General features: G+C 38.5%; 2 protein-coding genes across 2 annotated transcripts; one reads left to right on the plus strand and one right to left on the minus strand.

The window, feature by feature from the left end:
• Positions 1-300: 300 nt before the first annotated feature.
• On the plus strand, positions 301-1,278 carry LOC116900301 (olfactory receptor 5T3-like). The gene has a single exon (XM_032902057.1). The coding sequence runs from the start codon at positions 307-309 to the stop codon at positions 1,276-1,278; it is 972 nt and encodes a 323-aa protein (XP_032757948.1). The 5' UTR covers positions 301-306.
• Positions 1,279-21,423: 20,145 nt separating this feature from the next.
• Positions 21,424-22,359, minus strand: LOC116900302 (olfactory receptor 141). Its single transcript, XM_032902058.1, has one exon. The coding sequence runs from the start codon at positions 22,357-22,359 to the stop codon at positions 21,424-21,426; it is 936 nt and encodes a 311-aa protein (XP_032757949.1).
• Between the last annotated feature and the right edge of the window lie 719 nt (positions 22,360-23,078).

Below are 23,078 nucleotides of genomic sequence, written 5' to 3' on the forward strand. Positions count from 1 at the left end.
CAGGTTGTCCAATGCAGAGTGATCAACCCCGAAAGCATATAGATGCACACAAAATGGACCCAGAGGTTGTGTTTTCATAATTGTGCTTGCTACTCTAGTTGCTAGATACTTTAGAAACTTTATAAATATATCTAATAAATAAGTGTAATTATCTTTTTCTTTTACTTCATATAGTGAAATCTGGCAACTTTCATCAAACTACTTATTATTGTCCACCTCATTACCAAGGAGGTCATGATGCCCTAAGAATCAAACATAAACAGCTTTGTAGGAACTTTCCTCGGAAATACATAAATCAAAACCAAAATGGAAATGATCACATCAGCTGTAGATGTTGACAAGATTCCGTTAGAGAACATGACTGAAGCCACGATGTTTATACTCTTGGGCTTCACTGATGACTTTGAATTGCAAGTTTTCCTATTTTTACTGTTTCTTGCTATTTATCTCTTCACTCTGATAGGAAATTTTGGACTGGTTATTTTGGTCATTGGGGATTGTCGGCTACACAACCCCATGTACTATTTCCTAAGTGTTTTGTCTTTCCTGGATGCCTGTTATTCTACAGTTGTTACCCCCAAAATGTTGGTCAACTTTCTAAATGAAAATAAGTCCATTTCGTTCCTTGCATGTGCAACACAGATGCTTCTCTTTGTTACTTTAGGAACCACAGAATGCTTTCTGCTGGCAGCAATGGCATATGACAGATATGTAGCCATCTACAACCCACTTCTGTACACAGTAACCATGTCACCCAGTGTATATCTGCCACTCATCATTGCCTCCTATGCTGGTGGGGTTATGCATGGTGCTATACACACAGTAGCCACTTTCAGTCTGTCCTTCTGTGGATCCAATGAAATAAGGCATGTCTTCTGTGACATCCCGGCATTGCTTGCTCTTTCTTGTTCTGATACACACACAAATGAGCTTCTACTCTTGTACTTGGTGGGTTTGATTGAGATTGTCACCATCCTGATTGTTCTGGTCTCTTATGGATTCATCCTCTTTGCCATTCTCAACATGCATTCTACTGAGGGAAGGAGGAAAGTGTTCTCTACATGTGGCTCTCATCTCACTGGAGTCTCTATTTACCATGGTACTATCCTTTTCAGTTATATGAGGCCTAGTTCCAGCTATGCTTCAAGTCATGACATGGTAGTTTCAATATTTTACACAATTGTGATACCCATGCTGAATCCTATCATCTACAGTTTGAGGAATAAAGATGTAAAAGAGGCAATGAAGAAATTGTGGAGAAATGTGGTTCATAATTAATATCTGTTTGTAGCATATAACAAAAATATTATGTTGTTAATCTCAATATACATGAAATATACATGGTGACAAGTTACAAATATGCCATGATTTAATTAGTAGTGTCTTTTATGGTCATGATTACATTAAAAGCATCATATTTTCTCAGGTAGCATTTTTAAATAATGGATATTTTTCTCCTGTATATCAAATTACTTTTAACTGATTTATAACTATTTTATATAAAGTTGTTCCTAGGCACCATTATATGATTTTTTTGGTTTGTTTCTACTAAGTAGAGACTGTATACTCTACTTAATATTTGATTAAGAGCATTTGATTAAGTGATTGTCATGTAACTTGTGGTAAACTCTTAACGTGCATTATGTAATGTAGTACCCACTCAAGATTCTTTATGGAGAAATTCTCATAGAAGACTTTTTCTCAGAAAATTCCTCACAGAATCTTATCTATTTAAGCTGTGACATGCAATTTGTGCTCCTGAGTTTATCATTGCACCTAATTTTTTTCCTGCTAAGATGTTATTTCCTTGACAGTAATATGAATTGATTAGATCCATTATAAACCTACTATACCACAGTCATAATATTTGTTGATGATTCTTGTTACTTGTGTTCTTAAAATAAAAAACTCATAAAATGTAAAAAGACATATATACAGACATACACATATACACAAGCACATAATGCACATATGTGTGTATACATATATGCATGTATATATACAGATACATGTGTGTACACACACACACATATTTCTATATGATGTATATGTATATATGCAGGTATATTTATGTCTGTGTACATAGGCTTCAATGAGATTTGATATGGTGGATTTCTGTCTGGGACCATTGTGGTCCTTGATATTGCTGAGTTGCTAGACTTGTTTTCACTGTCTTTTTGTCTATCTATGAGATAGAGTCATGTATTCTCATTCAGGAAACCATAAGTCCATGTAAAAACTACACATAAGGAAACAAATAAAATATATTGTTACATTCACCTAGTTCTTTATTTTTTTTTTTACTTATTTTAATTTTATTCTACCATAGACCTGGGAAGTGAGAGACTCTCAGGACTCAAAGGAGGGGACCCTAGATGAAATGTCCTACAGCAGAGAGAGGGAATTTATTGAACCCACCTCCAGCAGAAAGACAGCATCAAGTAAGGGTTGGGGTTGCAAACCCACAGTCAATGCTCTGACCCATACTTCTTCCTGTCTGAAAGAACTGCAGGGATAGAAATGGAAAAGAGCCTGAGGAAAAGATGATGCAGTTCAAGTGGGATCCAGCTCAAGGGGAGGCCCCAAGACCTGAAACTATTACTGAGGGTATGGAGTGTTCATAAAAAGGTACCTATCATGACTGACCTCCAAAAGACCCAGCAAGCAGTTAAAAAGTCAGATGCAGATATGTGTGCCCAACCAATGAACAGAAGCTGCTGGACCCTTCTGGTTGAATTAGGGAAAAACTGTAGGAAGTTGAGGAGGAGGGCAACCCTATCGGAGGACCAATTAACCTGGACCCCTGAGATCTCTCAGACACTGGATCAGGAACCAGGAAGCATACACCAGCTGAGATGAGGCGTCAAACACATCTATAGCACTGGTCTCCTGGGTCTGGGTTCAGTCAGAGAAGATATACCTAACCCTCAAGGGGCTAGAGGCCACAGGAAGTTTAGAGGTCTTGTGGGCTGGGTGGGGTAGGGTCATCCTTATAGACATGAGTTGGGGGCAGGGAGGAGGTATGGGATGTAGAACAATTGGGAGTCTGGAGCTGGAGAGGAGTATCATATGGAGTATAAAAATAGGTGGAGAAGAGAGCTTACTACCCAGGAGTGCAGACATCCTGAGATCACAGGACAGACTGCCACCTCTGCACACCTCTGCCCACATCCCTGGGCCAAGGGGAAACTTTAAAGTGCCTCTGGACACAGGGATAGGAACAGACAGCTGCCGGCCCCTGCAGTTGTGGTCTGTGCCCAGGACTGAACTGAACCAGCCAAACAGTTCCCTGCACCCAAATCCCATGAGGGAGAGAGCAGGACCCTCAGAAGTATGGATAACCCTGAGAAGTCACAGAATACCCTCTGCCCACAGTCCAGACCCAAGAGAGAATTGCACAATGCCAACTGGGCCTGCTGGGTGCAAGGACCCTTTGATTCCCGTCCTCACCTAGAGCTGGAAGACAGTCTCCAGGAGTGCATACACACCTGAAATCGGAACACCTGTTCTCAAGAAAGACTGAAAAAAACAGGAAAACAGTTCCACACGAGAACTGACACAGAGGTCTACAGCAGGGTCTCAGAAACAGCAAGAAAAGCAAACACCCAATGGCGAGAAGCAAGTACAGGAACATAAGCAACAGAAACCAAGAGTATTTGGCATCATCAGAGCCCATTTGTCACACCAAAGAAAATACTGGATATCCAAACACACCAGAAAAGCAAGATTTAGATTTAAAATCACATTTTTTGATAATGGTGGTGGACTTTAAGTAAGACATAAAGAACTCCATTAAAGAAATGCAGGGAAACACAAATAAACAAATAAAAGCCCTTAGAGAGGAAACACAAAAATCCCTGAAAGAATAACAGGAAAACACAACCTCTCTATTGCCTGCCAAGGGTATTCTTGTTCCCCTTTTAAAGAAGGAGTGAAGCATTCACATTTTGATTATCCGTCTTGAGTTTCATTTGTTAGGATGCAGAGATGGATCAGTGGTTAAGAGCATTGACTGTTCTTCCAAATTACCCAGTTTCAGTTCTCAGCATCCATGTGGCAGCTCACAACTGCCTGTATCTCCAGTTCCAGGGGAACTGACATACTCACGTCGAAGCACAGGGAAAGTGTTTCTTACATTTATTCATTCATGTATGTGTCTCTCTCTCTCCTCTCTCTCTCTCTCTCCCACTCTCTCTCTCTTTGTGTGTGTGTGTGTGTGTGTGTGTGTGTGTGTGTGTGTGTGTGTGTGTATGTGTGTTTGTGCAAAATACTGTGGGGAAGGCGGGTGGGACTGTGGCAGTCCCAAGATGGACTGTAGCTTTTAGTCTGTTTCGACTAGCACCTGACTTCCCTCACACACATGAAACTAGCCAAGCCCATTGTGAGAGCTGTGCAGGTGCACCATGAGGCAAGATCAGGCCATGTGAAGTGGACCTATGAACTGAGATTACACAGTCTGGACTGAGGAGGTGGAGTTGAGGGAGGATATAAGGGAGTGTGCTCGGGGGCTGAGGAGAGAGAGAGAAGAAAAGAAAGGAAAAATTCCTGCTTGCATGCTGAAAGGCTCCTGAATAAACTGCTTTGAGAAGAACACTGTGTCCTCGCTCTTTTCTGCGGGACGGAGACAGAAGCAACAAAATACAGGTTTGAATAACATGGAATATGAATGGAATTGGACAGAGAACAGCTTGGGTGAGGGGTGTCTCATACCTCCTTTTTTGAATTTTATTTTTCTTGGGTATTTTATGTATTTACAATTCATATGTTATCACCTTTCGCTCCTCTCCTGTAACCCCCTCCTCATGCTTCTGTGGGGATGCTCCCAGTTCTACAAAACCACTCCAACTTCAATGTCCTGGCATTGCCCTACATTGGGGAAACAAGCCTTCACAGATCCAAGAGCTTTTCCTTCTATTGACGCTGGACAAAGCCATCCTCTACTTCATGTGTGGCTGAAGTCATCAGTATCTCTATACATACTCATTGGTTGGTGGTTTATTAACTGAGACCTCTGGTGGGGTGTGGTTGGTTGATATTGTTGTTCTGCCTATGGTGTTACAAACTCTTGAGCTCCTTCAGTCTTTCCTTTAATTCCTCCATTGAGGTCCCCTTATTCAGTCCAATGGTTATCTGCAACCTTCTCATCTATATCAGTAGGGCTCTGACAGAGCCTCTCAGGCAATATCCATATCTAGTTCTTTTCATCAAGCACTTCTTGGCATCATCAATAGTGACTGGGTTTGGTGACTGCATATGAGATAGATTCCCAGATGAGGCAGTCTCTGTATGATCTTTTCTTTAGTCCCTGCTCCACTCTTCGTTCCTGTATTTTCTCCCATGAATATTTTATTCTCCCTTCTGAGAAGGAATGAAGCATCCACATTTTGGTCTTCTTTCTTGTTGAGCATCATATGATCTGTGAATTTTTTCTTAGTTATTCCAAGCTTTTTGACTAAAATCCACTTATCAGTGAGTGCATACCATTTGTTTTCTTTTGTGACTGTGTTACCTCACTCAGGATATTTTCTAGTTCTGTCCATTTGTCTGAACCCAGATGCTCTTCAACAGAAGTGTGGATATAGAAAATGTGGTACATTTATACAATGGAGTACTACTTAGCTATTAAAAACAATGACTACATTAAATTCTTAGGCAAATAGATGGAACTCTTCTCTTCTTCTACCATTGATATCACTGAAATATGCTAGATTGATCAGCACCTGGCCTTTTTCTCTAACAAGCACATTATTCACTTATACATCTCATAAGGCTACACTGTTCCTTTTGTTTGGTTGTTTTTCACAGATCTATAATTGTCTTAATGTTTAAAAATTATTCCTTCTGTTTCCTGAGATTATAATATAATTAGATCTCCTTTTTTAGGTTCTTCCAAACACATTCTCCTACAACATCCCTCTTTACTATCATTCAAATTAAGTTTGTCTAGTTAGAAGCCTGTTTCTACACACAACATCCAAACACACACACACACACACACACACACAGTGAGAAAGCAAGAGACAGAGAAAAACACAGAGTACTAGTCTTTTTAAGAGCTTAGTTTGAAATGTTACTTTGAGACTTATGAAAATGATTATCTGATAACAGTGGTTTCTTGTTTCACTTGATCAGTCACATAGAGAAAACCTATTCATTTCCATTATCAAATAAAGTTTTCATGATAAAAAAAATAATACTGGACTACTTGACCCAGTCCAAGAAAGACAAATGTGTTCTGTTTTCTCTGTCATGTGAGTCCTTGTTAGGCATGTTTAAAACAGAGGCCCTGAAATTCATAAAACTAGGGAAAGGTGAATGAGGAGGAGTTCATTAAGAGAAATGGATATAAAAGAATGGAGGTACAATTAAATTCAAGAGGGAATTTGACAGAACAGGGAAGTCAATAGTCATGGAGAGTGGTGTGTGTATATCAAAATATCAGTACAGAAACCCAAAAACTAACACTTAATGATAAAGATCCTGCTTGGCTAAATGATGTTGCTCCTAGAACTATAGGTTATTAGTGTAAGGAGTGAGATACATCCATAAAAGTCATTGGTGATAGAGCCATTAGTTTTGGAGTCAAAATGTTCCAAAAAAAAGTAATGGCTCTTACCATTCCTCTTAAAGCCCATAGTGTAACTGTTATATACTTAATTAACTCTTCTCTGATTCAACTTAATGTAAGAAAGACTAACTATATACTCGTCAATACTGGATTACTGGTTTCTGAAAGATTCTGGGGGAGTGAGAGTCATCTCCAGGTATGTATGATACTTTGGCCCACTAAGTTCCAAAATCACTGAGAGTATTTTGTTTAATCTCAGTACATTCTCAAGCAGAACACATGGATTTCTCACATTGTAAAAGACAATAAGTAACTTCCCTGTTACAGGTATATTAGAAGGTCATATGTTTAATTTAAAATATTCCACCTCTTTGTAAACTCATAAACTTCTCCCATGAAAATTAAATTTAATCTATTCCGTTAGGTTCAAATAGTCTTCATTCCAATTGGGGTGGATATGGAGGGGAACACCCTTAGAGAAGAAGGGGAGGGGAGTGGGATAGAGGATTTATGTCCGAGAAACCGGGAAAAGAAATAACATTTGAAATGTAAATAAAAATTATTCAATTAAAAAAAGCTTATTTAAATCATATAGAAGTGAGACATAAGACACAATTTCACCTAAAATGATATTTTCTCCAAAAGTATTCTAATTAAGTCAAACATGTTATATGCTTCTAAAGTGAAATGATAAGTTAGGCTAGTGTCAAGGAAGAAAACCAGAATGCAGAAATGTCTAACAAGTGAGTCTAATACCCAGTTGACAGACAACATAATAGTTTGGAAAAAGAGTTGGTATTTTGTCTAGTAGGTCCTACTAGAGATGATTGTGTCTTCCCACACTCTGCTAATCCTTCCTTTTGTTTGTCTGAGAAGCTGAGATACTGAGCAGAATATATATATATATATATATATATATATATATATATGTATATATATATATAATCAACTCTTATGCATTAAATTACCATACTACAACATTCCTGGGCCCAGACTACTGCATCATACTGATGAGTGGATAGTCTTCAAACTTAGGAGTTGCTCTGAATTTTTTGGTATCTACTTAGTATTTTCACAGTACTTGCTTAGTAGCTTTAGCTCTATAACTGTTTATTTACTCCACTCTTAAGCGTACTATAACAAGAGCATTATGCAGGCCTTTCATTCTGTAACAATAGCTATAAGAGTGGATGTGTTGATATCATATAAAACTATTGTTATAAAATGATAGAAGTTCTTTAATAACTTTAACTCATGCTAGGCACACAATATTAGTTAATGCTAGGCAACAAATTTGCCTGAAAGTTATTTATTCAGGCTGGAAGACAAAGACAGTAATCATAACTGTGGACCGTGAGATTTACAGCTCTTAACTGGGACTTACAGATCCAGATAGGGCCTTTTAATTTGGCGATGGAGTTCTGTTGAAAAAACTAATATTGTGCAGCATGTGGAAAGGAGGTTTAATGATAGTGTTTCCCTGTGTTATCTTTGCTTCCCTGAAACTCATTCTGTTGACCAGGTGGCCTAGAACACAGAGATTGATCTGTCACTGCCTTCTGAGTTCTATGATTAAACTAGAACTGCTAAAATTTATGTATTGATGGATTAGAAAATAAATTTTTCCTTATGGTAAGGTCAAGCAAAATGACCTTCTGGTACTTCTTAATGAATTAGTTCCCAGCTAATAAAAATAATGTAATAATCATTGAGCTAATTTTCAAAATATAATTGAAACAGCACAAGAGAGCATTGTTCTAATATAGGCAGAGGCTGAATCTAGGGGACTGTAAAAAGTAGGTACTAGCACAAACAGGTGACATGGCAGATAGAAGAGCCACAATGCTGCTTCATATCTCAATGTACCTTGCTTGCTATCTAAAATTAATGCTGAGATTTTTTTCTTGACCTTAGTAGAGTTTTATTGCAACCAATTCCTACCCTTTATCTCTTAAACCTCCCCCTGAAAGATGCCTACAATATCACAGTTTTTCTGTGCCCTTGTGGCTTTTATAATACCATCTGACTCTTTTTCTCTCATTTCCTGTTGATCGAACCTCATTTCCTGAGCTCAGTTTATCATTGCCTAATGCCAAGTTTTCAGGCCTAACTGAAAAACCTTGGTATCGGCTGCTGAGTCTCCTCAGGCCATTAGTGCTGACTCCAATGACAGTGGAGACAACACACTAAGCACTGTGATCTTTTTCAGGTCCACTCTGATTTCAAAGGAATACCTTGAATGTAGGCTGCCAAAACTGTTTTTGAGTCCCCAATCCCATCCATGAGAACAATGAATGACAACCATACCTTCAGGATTCATCTTAGGAAACCTCTAGTCTACCCCCTTGGCATCAGACTTTAAGGGTCCCAAATTTATTCACTTTTGCAACTATATAAGGCCTGATTATCCCTTAGACAACTGAAGCAAATGTCCCCCTATAAGACTATTATGTATATTTTCTATACCTCAACATTTGTATGTATGTTAGGCATGGTTAAACAATATGTAAAATTCAAGTAAAAAAGTCTCAACTTAAAATTTATATCAAAAGTTTGATAGTTAAAAATATCTATATTCAGGTAATCTTAAAGGAATCATGTGATATATAAGCCTGTTGGGAACTAAGCAACTTGTGCCTTGCTACCATATTTGTTGCTGTTCCTGACTGGGATGGAGGCAGCCACATGGCTGTCATCAATTTTTTCTAGGGTTGGAGGGACTGGATGCCATGTGACTTCACTGACATCTTGATTAAAGGTGACAACATGGTATAAACTAAACACAGAGATAACAATAAGTGTCCAGAATATTTTAAATTGTGATGGAATTTTGTGGGGTAATCTTTTTTTCCTTTTTTATTGGATATTTTTTATTTACATTTCAAACTCAATCCCCTTTCTGGTTTCCCATCCATAAACCCCCTATCTCCCCTCCTCCTTCTTCTATGAGGGGATCCATAAACCCCTATCCGATCCATCACCCACTCATCTATCCCTTCCCACACCCTGCACTGACATTCCCCTACACCGGGCCATCGAGCCTTGGCAGAATCAAGGGCTTCTCCTCCCATTGTGCCCAACAAGGCCATCCTCTGCCCCATGTTCAGCTAGAGGCCTGGATTTGTCCATGTGTATTCTTTGTGTAGTGGTTTATTCCTTGGGATTTTTGATTGATTAATTTTGTTGTTCTTATGTGGTTGAAAACCCTTTCAGCTCCTTTATTCCTTTCCCTAATCCCTCCTATAGGGACCCCATTCTCAGTTCTTGGTTGGCTGCAAGCATCTGCCTCTGTATTTGTCATCCTCTGAAAAAGCCTCTCAGGGGACAGCTATATCAGGCTCCTGTCAGCATGAACTTTTGGCATCAGAAATATTGTCTGGGTGTGGTGGCTGTATGTATATGGGCTGGATCCCCAGGTGGGGCAGACTCTGGATAGCCTTTCCTTCAGTTTCTGATCCTTGATTCTTTTCCTGAGACTAAAATAATAGGTGAAAAATCATTTTAAAAAGACTTAATAAAATTAGAATTTAAAAGCAACATCTCATCACAGTCAGTAAAGAATTCCAATACATAACCAAATCTTACTACCTCCAAACAAATTCTACCCACGCAGTTGAGACTGAAGCAGTCTCAGAGACCAGGATCCTAATTGGATCTACATTACCTAGTGGAGCATTTTAGCTAGGGGTCAATATAACTTTCCTTTTGTCTAGTGTCTGTAAGGCTGCTCTAAAAGCAGGAAAATACAAAAAAGAAAATCCAAGGATGCACCAGAACAAATTTAAAAATCTATCTCAATTACTAGACTGCCTTACAATGTCTCTCCTACAATATATCTAACTTAATACTGGGACTCCAGATGGGAACCAACTCTTTATATCTTACTTTTTTGCCCATTTGCTCAAAATTTCCCTACCACTAGAGCTAAACTTAAATACCTAGAGAGGGGATGTTTGACTCCACAGGGAGAATTCTTAGCAATGGCATTCAAGGTATACTATGCAAGAGATGAGGAAGTTCATGAATAAAAATGCCTAAGGATCCTTAAACTCCTTGACCTAGCCATACTAACTGTCTAGGCTCCCTCGTTTCTAACAGTTCAATGATCTCTGAATCCATGTTTTAAATTTATTGAAGCGGGTCACCGAGCCCATGTGTGCCAAGTCCCTCACAAAAGCCCTCAACCATATCAAGATGTCATCAAAGGGGACAATGATTATTGGACACACCCACATCCTTCAGAGAATCAGAATATGAGACCTGATCACATTTCAGCTAACCTCTTAAGTTTGACCATGAGTGACTGAGAGGGTCCAGCTTTCCTTGACCTGACCACTACCATCTCCAGCAAGGAGCCACAGATAGTAATAATGGTATTGGGGTGATCCATGTCCTTCTGTGTGCAAACTAAGACCACTTACTCCATCCTGATGGAATTATGGGGACCCACATCTCCTTTTATTCCCACTATGGTTATAGTGTGGATACAGCCTTACCAACCTCAGGAAACCCCAGCAATAGGTTGGATTTTTGGAGTTATTTATCCCTCTTACCTAGTCCTTCCTAATGTTACCAACCTGTTCCTTTTAGTGGTAAGTGATCTCTTAACATTAGTAGGAGCTATTCTTCTTCTTTTCCCCCAAACCACATAAGTTGACGGATCTACCCCTTTACTGGGCTCCCAAGTGTATCCTAAACTGGATCTTCAAGTGATCCTCCTACCCCTTTAAAGCCAAATATCACTTTCTGTAATCCATTTATACAACCCTACCAATTATAGCAATGAGGCTCAATACCAACTCTTTCTTTAAAGTATCAACGTACTTAAGACTTATTTATGACCTCATAAGAAAAGGTCTTTTATGCCAAATGACTTTACAAAGTGTTTTCTCCCATGTTCACATTTAAAACAAACAAACAAACAAACGAACAGGCAAACATCCACCAAAACAAAACTCAATATACCTTCTGCTTGTTTCATGATCTTCAAATTATAAACTTCCGTGGTTCCTCTCAAACCCCTATATTTTGTTTTCTATTATCCACTCAGGAACTTCTCATTTCTCTGTCCTGGACCTCAAAGATATATTTTTCTCATTCCTTTCAAATCACCAGTTAAAAACTACTGATGGCTTTGCTTGTGCTGACCTGGACACCCACCTTGTTACTCAATTTACCTGGACCATCCAGTGTTAGGTGTCTTGGCTGGCTTTGCTTCTGACTTACTCTCTTTGTCTTTTCTTGTATCTATTCTTGTATTATATGGTGCCATCTTGGACTATCAAAGACTGAAGAAGCATTAAAAGACTAAGCATCAGCTGGACCAAGGAATCCCTACAGGTTTGTAGTAGATGTGAAACTTCATGTGAGTCCACTAAAAAGTAAAGCACAGGATGGTTCTGACTCTGGTGCCTACTATTAGATCCCCTTTCCCTACCTTTACATCATGGTTTGGCCACAGTGAAAGAAGATTCAATTAGGCCTATTAAAACTGGATATTACAGGATGGGGTTTTCCCCCATTTCTGAGAGGAGGGGCCTAGAGGAAGGGACTTTCAAATATGAGACTGAGAAGAGAGGAGGGTGGAGAGTAGTGATCATAATTATAAATTATAAATTCTATACCTATTTTTACCTCTGTAGTATGTCCATACAAATGAACCATTCTGACACTTCTACTCTGTTAAAATTCCTATCTGGCCATAGATGCAGTTTCACACTCTAATGTCCAGCTGTCTTCCACTCACCTTACTTATCTAGAACTAGCTATTACTCCAACCCAAAAGGCAAGATGGAAAACCCTAGATAGAAAACTATTTCAGCTATTCACAATTCCCACTAAGGACAAAATTGGATCCTTTCTTTGGATGGATGCTTTATTATACTGCAGTTTTCCCTCTTTCTATATACTTGGTTGCCCTCTATTTGATGTGTTCCCTGCTGACCAAAGTGTGCATGTTTCAGTCCTTCTTAGAAAGGGGAAGAAAATATTCATATGAGGAAATACGGAGTCAAAGTTTGGAGCAGAGACTGAAGGAAAGGCCATCCAGAGACTGCCCCACCTGGGGATCCAGCCCATATACATACAGCCACCACAGCCAGACAATATTGCTGATGCCAATAAGTGCATGCTCACAGGTGATATAGCTGTCTCCTGAGAGGATCTGCCAGAAAATGGCAAACACAGAGGCAAATGTTTGCAGCCAAACATTAAACTGAGAATGAGGTCCCCATTGTAGGAGTTAAAGAAAAGACTGAAGGAGCTGGAGGGGTTTGAAACCACATAAGAAAAACAAAATTAACCAACCAGAGCTCCCAGGGACTAAACCACTACCCAGAGAGTACACATGGACAGACTCATGGCTCCAGCTGCATATGTATCAGAGGATGGCCTTGCTGGGTGTCAGTGGAAGGAGAAGCCCTTGTTTCTACTAATGTAAGGGAATGTCAGGGTTGTGAGTTGAGAAGGGGTAGGTGTATGAGTGAGGGAGCACCCTCCTAGAAGAAGGGGGAGGGGAGATGGAATGGAGGTTTATGAATGGGAAACCGGAAAGGGGGATACCATTTGAAATTTAAATAAAAAAATCATTAAAAAAATGAAGTGTTCCTTGCCTCCTCACATAAGCCCCTCCTTGCACCAATTGCCATGTCTTTTAATAAGCTTTAAAGAGCCTTCCAAGTCCAGTCTACTGCTCAACAGGACAAACTAGCATTTCAGTTGGCAGAGACCCACACATTCTGAATTTAAAATTTGATTAGACAAAAGCTTCTGATTTGGCTCTCTTAAGTTGTCAGTAAATGGATTTATTGACTCTGCTTTTGCCACCCAGCACATTTGATTTTAAATTCTAGAGTCTGCATCTTCAGCTACCTCTTCACTCCCCCTTCTCTAGTCATTTGTCTCTTGTCTGAAGCCATGTATACTTCCCAGAGTTCCCACCACATGGTCACTTCCCTGCTAGTAACAGCCCTGCTAGTAACATTGGCCCCACCAGTTAGGCAACTCTCTAGTTACTAAAATAAGTATTCCTCTCCTTATAATAGAATTCACATGTTTTCCTTGTCTCTTCTCTGTAGGAAGCCTGCTAAGTATACCAGGTTACTTAGGCACATATGGGTCCCTGAGATCTTATTCCTCCTTTTTTTTTAAAAAAAAATTGGATATTATTTATTTACATTTCAAGTGTTATTTCCTTTCCTGGTTTCCTGTCCATAAGCCCTGATCCCATCCCCCTCCCCTTCTTCTATAAGGATGTTCCCCCTTCCCAACCAACCCTCCTTCCAGTTTCCCTGCCTTGACATTCCCCTATACTGGGGCCTGGAGTCTTGGTAGGACCAAGGGCTTCTGCTCCCCCTGGTGCCCAACAAGGCCATCCTCTTTTACAAATGCAGTTGAAGCCATAGGTGGTGGTCTGTCCATGTATACTCTTTGGGTAGTGATTTGGTCCCTAGGAGTTCTGGTTGGTTGTTTTTGTTCTTTTTTTTAACTTTGACACTTTACAAACATTTATTTAACTATTTTAGGCAAATACTTTGAACAGCAAAGTCTCTCAGCATTTTGAAAGAGAACCAGGAAGTTCTTGATAGGCAGTTTCTCATGTGTTACAAAGGATCAAACTATTTGAATATTCTTTTTTTTATGCAATTAAGCCATTTCTTTTCTAGTTAATGTATAATATAAAGGTTTTCATTATGGTACTGGATACATATGCATCATTGTACTTTGCTCACATTAAACAATACATTCTGAGCCCCTGTTTTTTGTCACCCATCTACTAATCCATTTTATCTTCCCCAATTTTTTTCATTATGAATGCATTTTATCTTTATTTTCTTTTATTGAATTTTTTTTTTTACATTTCAAATGTTATTCCCTTTCCTGGCTTCCTGGACATAAGCCCTCTCTCTCATCCCCCTCCCCTTCTTTTATAAGGGTGTTCCCTTCCCCATCCAATCCCCCTTCCTGTCCTGCTCCCCCTGACATTCTGGTACACTGGGGGTCCAACCTTGGCAGGACCAAGGGCCTCTCCTTCTATTGTTGCCCTACACAGCCATCCTCTGCTACATATGCAGCTCGAGCCATGGGTATATAATCCATGTATATAGTCTTTGGGTAGTGGTTTAGTCCCTAGGAGCTCTGGTTGGTTGGCATTGTTGTTCTTATAGGGTTTCAAGTCCCTTCAGATACTTCAATCCTTTCTCTAATTCCTTAAATGGGGGGTAACCTATCCTCAGTTCACTGGTTTGCTTCTACCATTCACCTCTGTATTTGTCATACTCTGGCTGATCCTCTCAGGAGATGGTTAAATCAAGTTCCTATCACCATGCACTTCTTGGCTTTACCAATATTGTCTAGCTTTGGTTACTGTGTATATATGGGCAGCATGCCTGATATGGTCATTCGTTCAGTCTCTGCTCCAAACTTTGTCTCCATATCCCCACCTGTGAATATTTTTGTTTCCCCTTTTAAGAAGGACTGAAGCATTTGCCTTTTGGTTGTCCTACATCTTGAGTTTCATGTGGTCTGTGGATTGTATCTTGGGTAATTCAAGCTTTTGGGCTAACAGTCACTTATCCCTCCTAATATCCACTCTCTTCCTGCAACTTTCACGACTTTCCTCTACCTTCATGGGGTTTGCTTTCTTATTACAGACAGCTTGACCTCAGTAGAAAATTATCATGCTCAACTTTCAAATCCTTTCATGTTTCCACCTTTTATTACTTCACAAGCCACAAATACAAACATGTTTTATATCTAAATCTGCTATTCTCATCTATTTCTTCCAAACTATGCCTGTCAGGGGTAAGATCTAGTTATGATGACAAAAATAAAATTATATTTTCTGTATTTTCATCTTTGTATGTGGGCAATAAAGGATGAAACTATATCTAAAACTTCATTGAACTATATATTATGAATAGAGTCCAGGCAATGAACAGAATACAGAAGAGGAAAAAAGTTTATGCAGGGGAATAGAAAATGTACTCCATGTGAACATTACAGAAGCATGCTTCAATTTTGTTGTTCTTGAATTTTAATATAATCCTGACCTCTATTGATGTCTGTTTTTTTCTTGAGTAATTGAAGAATGAGACTTATTTTCTTCATAACAACAACATATTAATTCATTAGATAAAGAATGAGAAAAATTGAAAGGGAAGAAATCAAAATATCACTATTTGCAGATGATATGACAGTATACTTAAGTGACCCCAAAAGTTCCACCAGAGAAATACTTCATCTGATAAACAACTTTAGCAAAGTGTTGGTGTATAAAATCAACTTAAACAATCAGTAGCCTTCCTCTACTCAAAGGATAAAAAGGCTGAGAAAGAAATTAGGGAAATGACACCCTACACAACAGTCCCAAATAATATAAAATACCTCATTGTGACTTAACCAAGCCACTGAAAGATCTGTATGACAAGAACGGCAAGTCTCTGAAGAAAGAAATTGAGGAAGACTTCAGAAGACAGAAAGATCTCCCATGCTCATGGATTCGCAAAATTGATATAGTAAAGATGATCATTTTGCCAAAAGCAATCTACAGATTCAATGCAATCCTCATCAAAATTCCTACTCAATTCTTTATAGAGATAGAAAGAGCAATTTGCAAATTCATTTGGAATAACAAAAAAACCCAGGATAGCAAAAACTTTACTCAACAATAAAAGATCTGGAGGAATCACCATCCCAGACTTCAAGCAGTATTACAGAGCAATAGTCATAAAAAATGTATGTTGTTGGAACAGAGACAGAGATCAGTGGAACAGAATTGAATACCCAGAAATGAACCCACACACCTATGGTCACTTGATCTTTGACAAAAAAAAAGATGGAAGTAAGATAGCATTTTTAGCAAATGGTGCTGTTTCAACTGGAGGTTACCATGTAGAAGAATGCAAATCAATCCATTCTCATCACTATGTACAAAGCTTAAGTCCAAGTGGATCAAGGACCTCCACATCAAACCAGACACACTCAAACTAATAGAAGAAAAAGTGGGGAAAAGTCTTCAGCACATGGGCACTGGGGAAAATTTCCTGAACAAAACACCAATGGCTTATGCTCTAAGATCAAGAATTGACAAATGGGACCTCAAAAAACTGCAAAGCTTCTGTAAGGCAAAAGGCACTGTCATTAGGACAAAACAGCAACCAACAGATTGGGAAAAGATCTTTACCAATCCTGCATCTGAAAGAGGTCTGATATGCAAAATATACAAAGAACTCAAGAAGTTAGACTCCAGAGAGCCAAATAACCCTACTAAAAATGGGGTACAGAGCTAAACAAAACATTCTCAACTGAAGACTATTGAATGGCCAAAAAGCACCTAAAGAAATTTTCAACATCCATAGTCATCAGGGAAATGCATTTCAAAACCACCCTGAAATTTCACCTCACAGTAGTCTGAATGACTAAGATAAAAAACTCAGGTGACAGCAGATGCTGGCATGGATGTGGAGAAAGAGGAACACTCCTCCATTGCTGGTGGGATTGCAAAATGACACAACCACTCTGGAAATCAGTCTGGAGGTTTCTCAGAAAGTTGGACATTCCTCTACCTGAGGACCCAGCTATACCTCTCCTGGGCACAGGCCCAAAACCTGCTCCAACATACAACAAAGACACATACTCCACTATGTTCATAGCAGCCTTATTTATAACAACCAGAAGCTGGAAAGAACCCAGATGCCCTTCAACAGAAGAATGGATTCATAAAATGTGGTACATCTACGCAATGGAGTACTGCAGAGGTATCAAAAACAATGACTTCATGAAATCCATAGGCAAATGGAATGAACTAGAAAATATCATCCTGAATGAGATAACACTATCACGGAAAAACACACTTGGTATGCACTCATTGATAAATGGATACTAGCCAAAAAGCTCAAATTACCCAAGATGCAATCCACAGACCACAGGAAGCTCAAGAAGAAGGATGAACAAAATGTGGATGTTCCCTCTCCTTCTTAAAAAGGGAAAAAATATCCATATTAGTGGATATGGAAGCAAAGTTTAGAGCAGTGACTGAAGGAATAGCCATTCAGAGCCTGACACACATGTGGCCCATATATATATATATATATATATATATATATATATATATATGTGTGTGTGTGTGTGTGTGTGTGTGTGTGTGTGTGTGTGTGTGTGTGTATGGGCACCGAACCTAGATAAGATCGATGAAGCTAAAAAATGCATGCTGAAAGGCCCATATAGATCTCTCCTGAGAGACACATACAGAGGTCAATGCTAGCAGCAAACCTGAACTTGGAACAGGACTCCCTTGGAGGTAATTAGAGGAAGTACTGAAAGAGTTGAAGAAGCTTGCAACCCCATAAGGACAACAATGCCAATCAACCAGAGCTTCCAGGGACTAAACCACTACTGAAAGTCTATACATGGACTGAACTAGGGCTCCAAATGTATATGTAGCAGATAATGGCCTTGTTGGGGCACCAGTGGAAGGGGAAGCCCTTGGTTCTGCCAAGGTTTGTACTCCCAGTGCAGGGAAATATGCCTGGGGCAATAATGGGATGGATGGGGGAAAACCCATATCAGGGAGTAGTAGGGGATGGGGTGCTTGTGTAAAGAGACTGAGAAAGGGAATAACTTTTGAAATGTAAGTAAGGAAATACATCTAATAAAAAAGAATGAGAGAATCGTCATCTCTATTGATTGAAGTGTGTATGAGTTCAAGAGACATATAATAAATATTTCACTGGAGAGTGAGTTAAACTGCATCAAAATCTATCATGATTGCCATGTATAACGCTCTAAGTATTTTTTTCTTTTTTTGTCTACTTATTTGATTTTTTACTATCAGTTGACTTTATAATGAGAATAGAATTTCAGTCATACATGAAACATAATCATAGGAACAGGCTGGTGGGATTACAAACTTGTAAAATCACTCTGGAAATCAATTTGGAGGATCCCCTGAAAATTGGAAATAGATCTACCTTAAGATCCATCAATACCACTCTTGGGAATATACCCAAAAGATGCCCCACCATGCCACAGGGACACAAATTCCACTGTGTTCATATGGCCTAATTGTGATAGCCAGAAGCTGGAATCAACCCAGATGTACCACAACAGAAGAATGGATATAGAAAATGTAGTTCATTTACACAATGGAATAATACTCAGCTAAGAATGAGGACATCTTGGGGTTGATTTACACAGTGGTAGAGCGCTTGCCTAGAATAATACTCAGCTCCGAAAAAAAGAAAAAGAAAAAAAAAAAGAATGAGGACATCTTGAGTTTTGCTAGCAAATGGATAGAACTAGAAAATATCATCTTGGATAAGATACCTCAGACCCAAAAGGATATGCATAGTATGTACTCCCTGATAAGTGCATATTAGTGAAAAAAAAGTACAAAGAACCCAAGAAGCAGTCCACAGAACTAAAGAAAGTTCAACAAGTTGAAGGGCCCAAGTGAGGATGCCTCAGTCACACTTGGGAGGGAGAAGAAAGTAACCAAAAGGGAGGAAGAATGGAGGAAACTGAGAGGAAAAGGGGGTGGGAGAGAGAGGTGAACATGATATGGTATTGGGTGGGGAAAAAGGACTGAAGCTTTGATGGCCAGGAAAAAGAATGGAAGCAGGTAGCATCGAGAACTAGGAGGTTGGGAGGACCCTCCAGGATATACCAAAGACCTGGGAAGTGAGAAGCTTTTAAGACTCAAAGGGAGAGACCTTTGATGAAATGCCCTACACTGGGGAGAGATACCTTGCAGAGCTCACCTCTAGCAGAAAGACAGGATATCAAGTGAAGGATAGGGTTGCTATTCCACAGTCAAAACTGGGATCCAAAACTGTTCCTGTCTGAAAGAATTGCAGGGATAAAAATATAGAAGAGTCTGAGGAAAAGAAGGTCCAGTGACAGGTCCAAAATGGAATCCAGCTCAAGGGGAGGCCCCAAGGCATTACACTATTACTGAAACTATGGAGTGCTCACAAAAGTGGGGGGGCTGTCATTTTTCCTCTGAAAACAGTTGAAAGAATCAGATGCAGATATGTGCACCCAACCAATGAACAGAGTCTGCTGACCTCTCTGGTTGAATTAGGGAAAAGCTGGAAGAAGATGAGAAGGACAACCCTGTAGAAGGACTACCAGTCTCAATTAACCTGGAGCCCAGAGCTTTCTCAGATACTGGGTCACCAACCAGGCAGCTTATACCAGCTGATATAAGGTCCCCAACACATATATAGCAGAGGAGTCACCGGGTCTGTGTTCGGTCAGAAAAGATGCACCTAACCCTCAAGAGACTAGAGACCCCAGGAAGTTTTGAAGTCTTGTGGGGTGGGTGGGGTGGAGATATCCTCGTGGAGATGGGGATGGGGATGGGAGGTGACAGGGAAGAGGTATGGGATGTGGAACAGTCAGAGGGTAGACGAGAGGGGAATAAAATCTGGAGTGTAAAAAAAATTAACGATGATGATGATGATAGTAATAATAATAGTAATAATAATAATAATAATAATAATAATAATAATAATAATAATAATAATACAATTATCAGCCTGACCTAAGGCCACATAGACACAAAAAACGAATGTCTTTAACTCATAACTCTTGATTGTTCTCACTATTCTATGTATATTTTCTTGTGTGTTGAGAGGGATAAAAGAGTGTAAAAGAAAATGGAGTTAGAGACTAAGATAATATAAAATATTATATATATGTTTTTGTTTGTTTTACTTATTGATTAAGTAGAATTTCACCAAGCTACTCAAATACAATTATGAAATTGTATAGAATTACAAACCTGAATACTTAAGAATATTTTTTACAGTGGAGAGGCAAGATAATATTTTAAAACAATTATCATATTAATGTGTGTCATATATTTACAAATTTTTACACACACACACACACACACACACACACGCACACACACAAATAGGATTCAGTGTCAAAAATAAATGCATCTTGCTCCAGGATGTGGTTGAATTTAGAGCCATGATTTTAATATAATAATATATCAATATTTATATTTATAATTAATTAATATTTCTAATATGAATATTTAATAATATTGAGTAGTTATAAAAAGTCTTTTGATGGGTGTTAACCCAATATATATACTATCTTTATAAGGACAGATTAGAAAAAAGACATATATAGAGGCAAACTACAAGGAAGACAATTATAAAATATAAGTTTGTGCAATCCACATAGAAAAGCCTAAGAGTAATTTATCAGTACACACTCTTTGGTTTTAGATATCTAAGTTCTATGTTTTTGCATAAACCAGATTCTCTAGAGTATACTGTTATGATAGTCCTACCAAGATACTACAATCATTTCTGCATATTAGTAGCTGACTGTGTCTGGAATATGTGCATGCAGAGATATTTTAAGAAACAAAGAAATTCCATACCTTTATATATGTAAATATCATGTGAACTTTGAATGCAATCAGTATTTCATCAAAAATGAACATATAAGAACAGCATGATTCAAATAATAATGCATTAGAATAAAAATAATTGGAGTTTCATGTTCAAACAATAAAGTGATAGATGGCTTAGTATGTAAAGTGTTTGCTATGCATGTTTGGAGATGTGAGTTTGAATTCCTAGAAGACACACAAAGTCAAGGGTGTGACAAGATACATGTGATATTACTGTGCTTCTATGCTGAGATGAGTGGTAGAGACAGGAAAATTACCTTGAATATTACAGGACAGCTAACCTGCTATAGGAAGGGACTATTGGCAACAAATTTTATATGTGAAAGAACTAAAGATTGGTTAAAAATTACAGTACAAAACATATGGAAACTTCTTTTGATGAACTTCCGTTATAAGAAACACATAAAAATATTTAATTTTTAATTCAATGTTTAATATGAAAATGTTTTCTCAAAAGTCTTTTCATTGCCTCTTTTACATCTTTGTTTCTCAGACTGTAGATGATGGGGTTGAGCATGGGAATCCCAATGGTGTAAAATGTAGACACTATCATATCATGCTCCAGAGAATAGTTAGAACTAGGTCTTACATACATGAAGAGGATTGTGCCATAATAAATGGACACCACAGTGAGGTGAGCTCCACATGTAGAGAAGACTTTCCTTCTCCCTTCAGAAGAATTCATTTTCAGAATTGACAACAGGATGAAAGCATAGGAAATCAGAACAATGAGGATGGTGACTAGCTCTATGAAACTCACAAAGAAGAAGAGCAAGAGCTCATTTATATAAGTTTCAGAACAAGAAATAGCAAGTAGAGGAGGTATATCACAGAATATATGTTTGATTTCATTGGACTGACAGAAAGACAGGCTGAAAGTGGCCACTGTGTGGATAATAGCATGCACAATTCCACCAGCATAGGAAGCAATGATAAGTGGCACATAGATTTGAGGAGACATGCTCACTGCATACAGAAGTGGGTTGTGAATGGCTACATATCGATCATATGCCATTGCTGCCAAAAGAAAGCATTCTGTGGTTCCAAATGTAACAGCAAGGAACATTTGTGTTGCACAACCATGAATTGAAATGATTTTGCTTTTAGACATAAAACCTACTAACATATTTGGGGTGATATCTGAAGAATAGCAGGCATCTACAGAAGACAACACACTAAGGAAACAGTACATAGGGTTGTGGAGCTGGGGATCTCCAACAACTAAGATAATAAGTCCTACATTTCCTATTAGAGTAAAAAGGTAAATTGCTAAGAATAGAAAAAAGAGAATGATCTGAAGTTCCTTGTTGTCTGTGAGTCCCTTGAGGACAAATGAAGTAGCTTCTGTGATGTTCTTCATGTTGGAATCTCCTGCAACAATTTTGAAGATACTCAGGCTATGGTCCATAGTACTATAATAACAAGAGACAGTATACATGTCCATAAACATAGAGTAATTGATACATACCAATCCATGGTCTAGGAGAAAATAACTATCATATGTGTACATAGTGTAATCATATGTGTCACTTAAATACACTGAAATAGAGACACTGCTTTTTAATATTGTAGAGATGGATGTAGTGCTTAAAATTTTCTCATGGTCCAATGTAATCAACAAGAAATTTCAATAGAATTCTCCACAGATTATAATAAAATGATACTGAATTAAATGGAGACAAAAGGATCTCTCTGAACAATAAAAAAATGGTCTTCCAGAAAATAACTGTAAAGCTATCTCAATACCTAATGTAGCACAAAATTGTAAGATCAAAGACAGTGTCTACAAGTACAAAACTCATATGTATACCCTGGAATGTATAGAGAAATAGAAATAAGCATGCAAAGATATAACATTGTAACTTTTTAACTAAGACTTCAAAACCATCATTAGAAACAATCTCCTTCAATGGATACTGATAGGAAGATGATGATGATGGATGGAAGAGTAAAATCATACACCAATCTCTCACTATGCTCTAAAATAATTCTAAGTACATCAATTATCATAAAGTTAGATTGGCTTACTGACAATGCTTGAGGGCAATACAGGGGAAACACTTTAAGATACAGGCAAGA

The sequence above is a fragment of the Rattus rattus genome, chromosome 5 (genome assembly GCF_011064425.1).
Source record: "Rattus rattus isolate New Zealand chromosome 5, Rrattus_CSIRO_v1, whole genome shotgun sequence".
Lineage (NCBI taxonomy): Eukaryota > Metazoa > Chordata > Mammalia > Rodentia > Muridae > Rattus > Rattus rattus.

Excerpts from the sequence above, each read along its gene's own strand:
- LOC116900301 (XM_032902057.1), top strand. The coding sequence starts at position 307 with ATGGAAATGATCACATCAGCTGTAGATGTTGACAAGATTCCGTTAGAG.
- LOC116900302 (XM_032902058.1), bottom strand. The coding sequence starts at position 22,359 with ATGAAGAACATCACAGAAGCTACTTCATTTGTCCTCAAGGGACTCACA.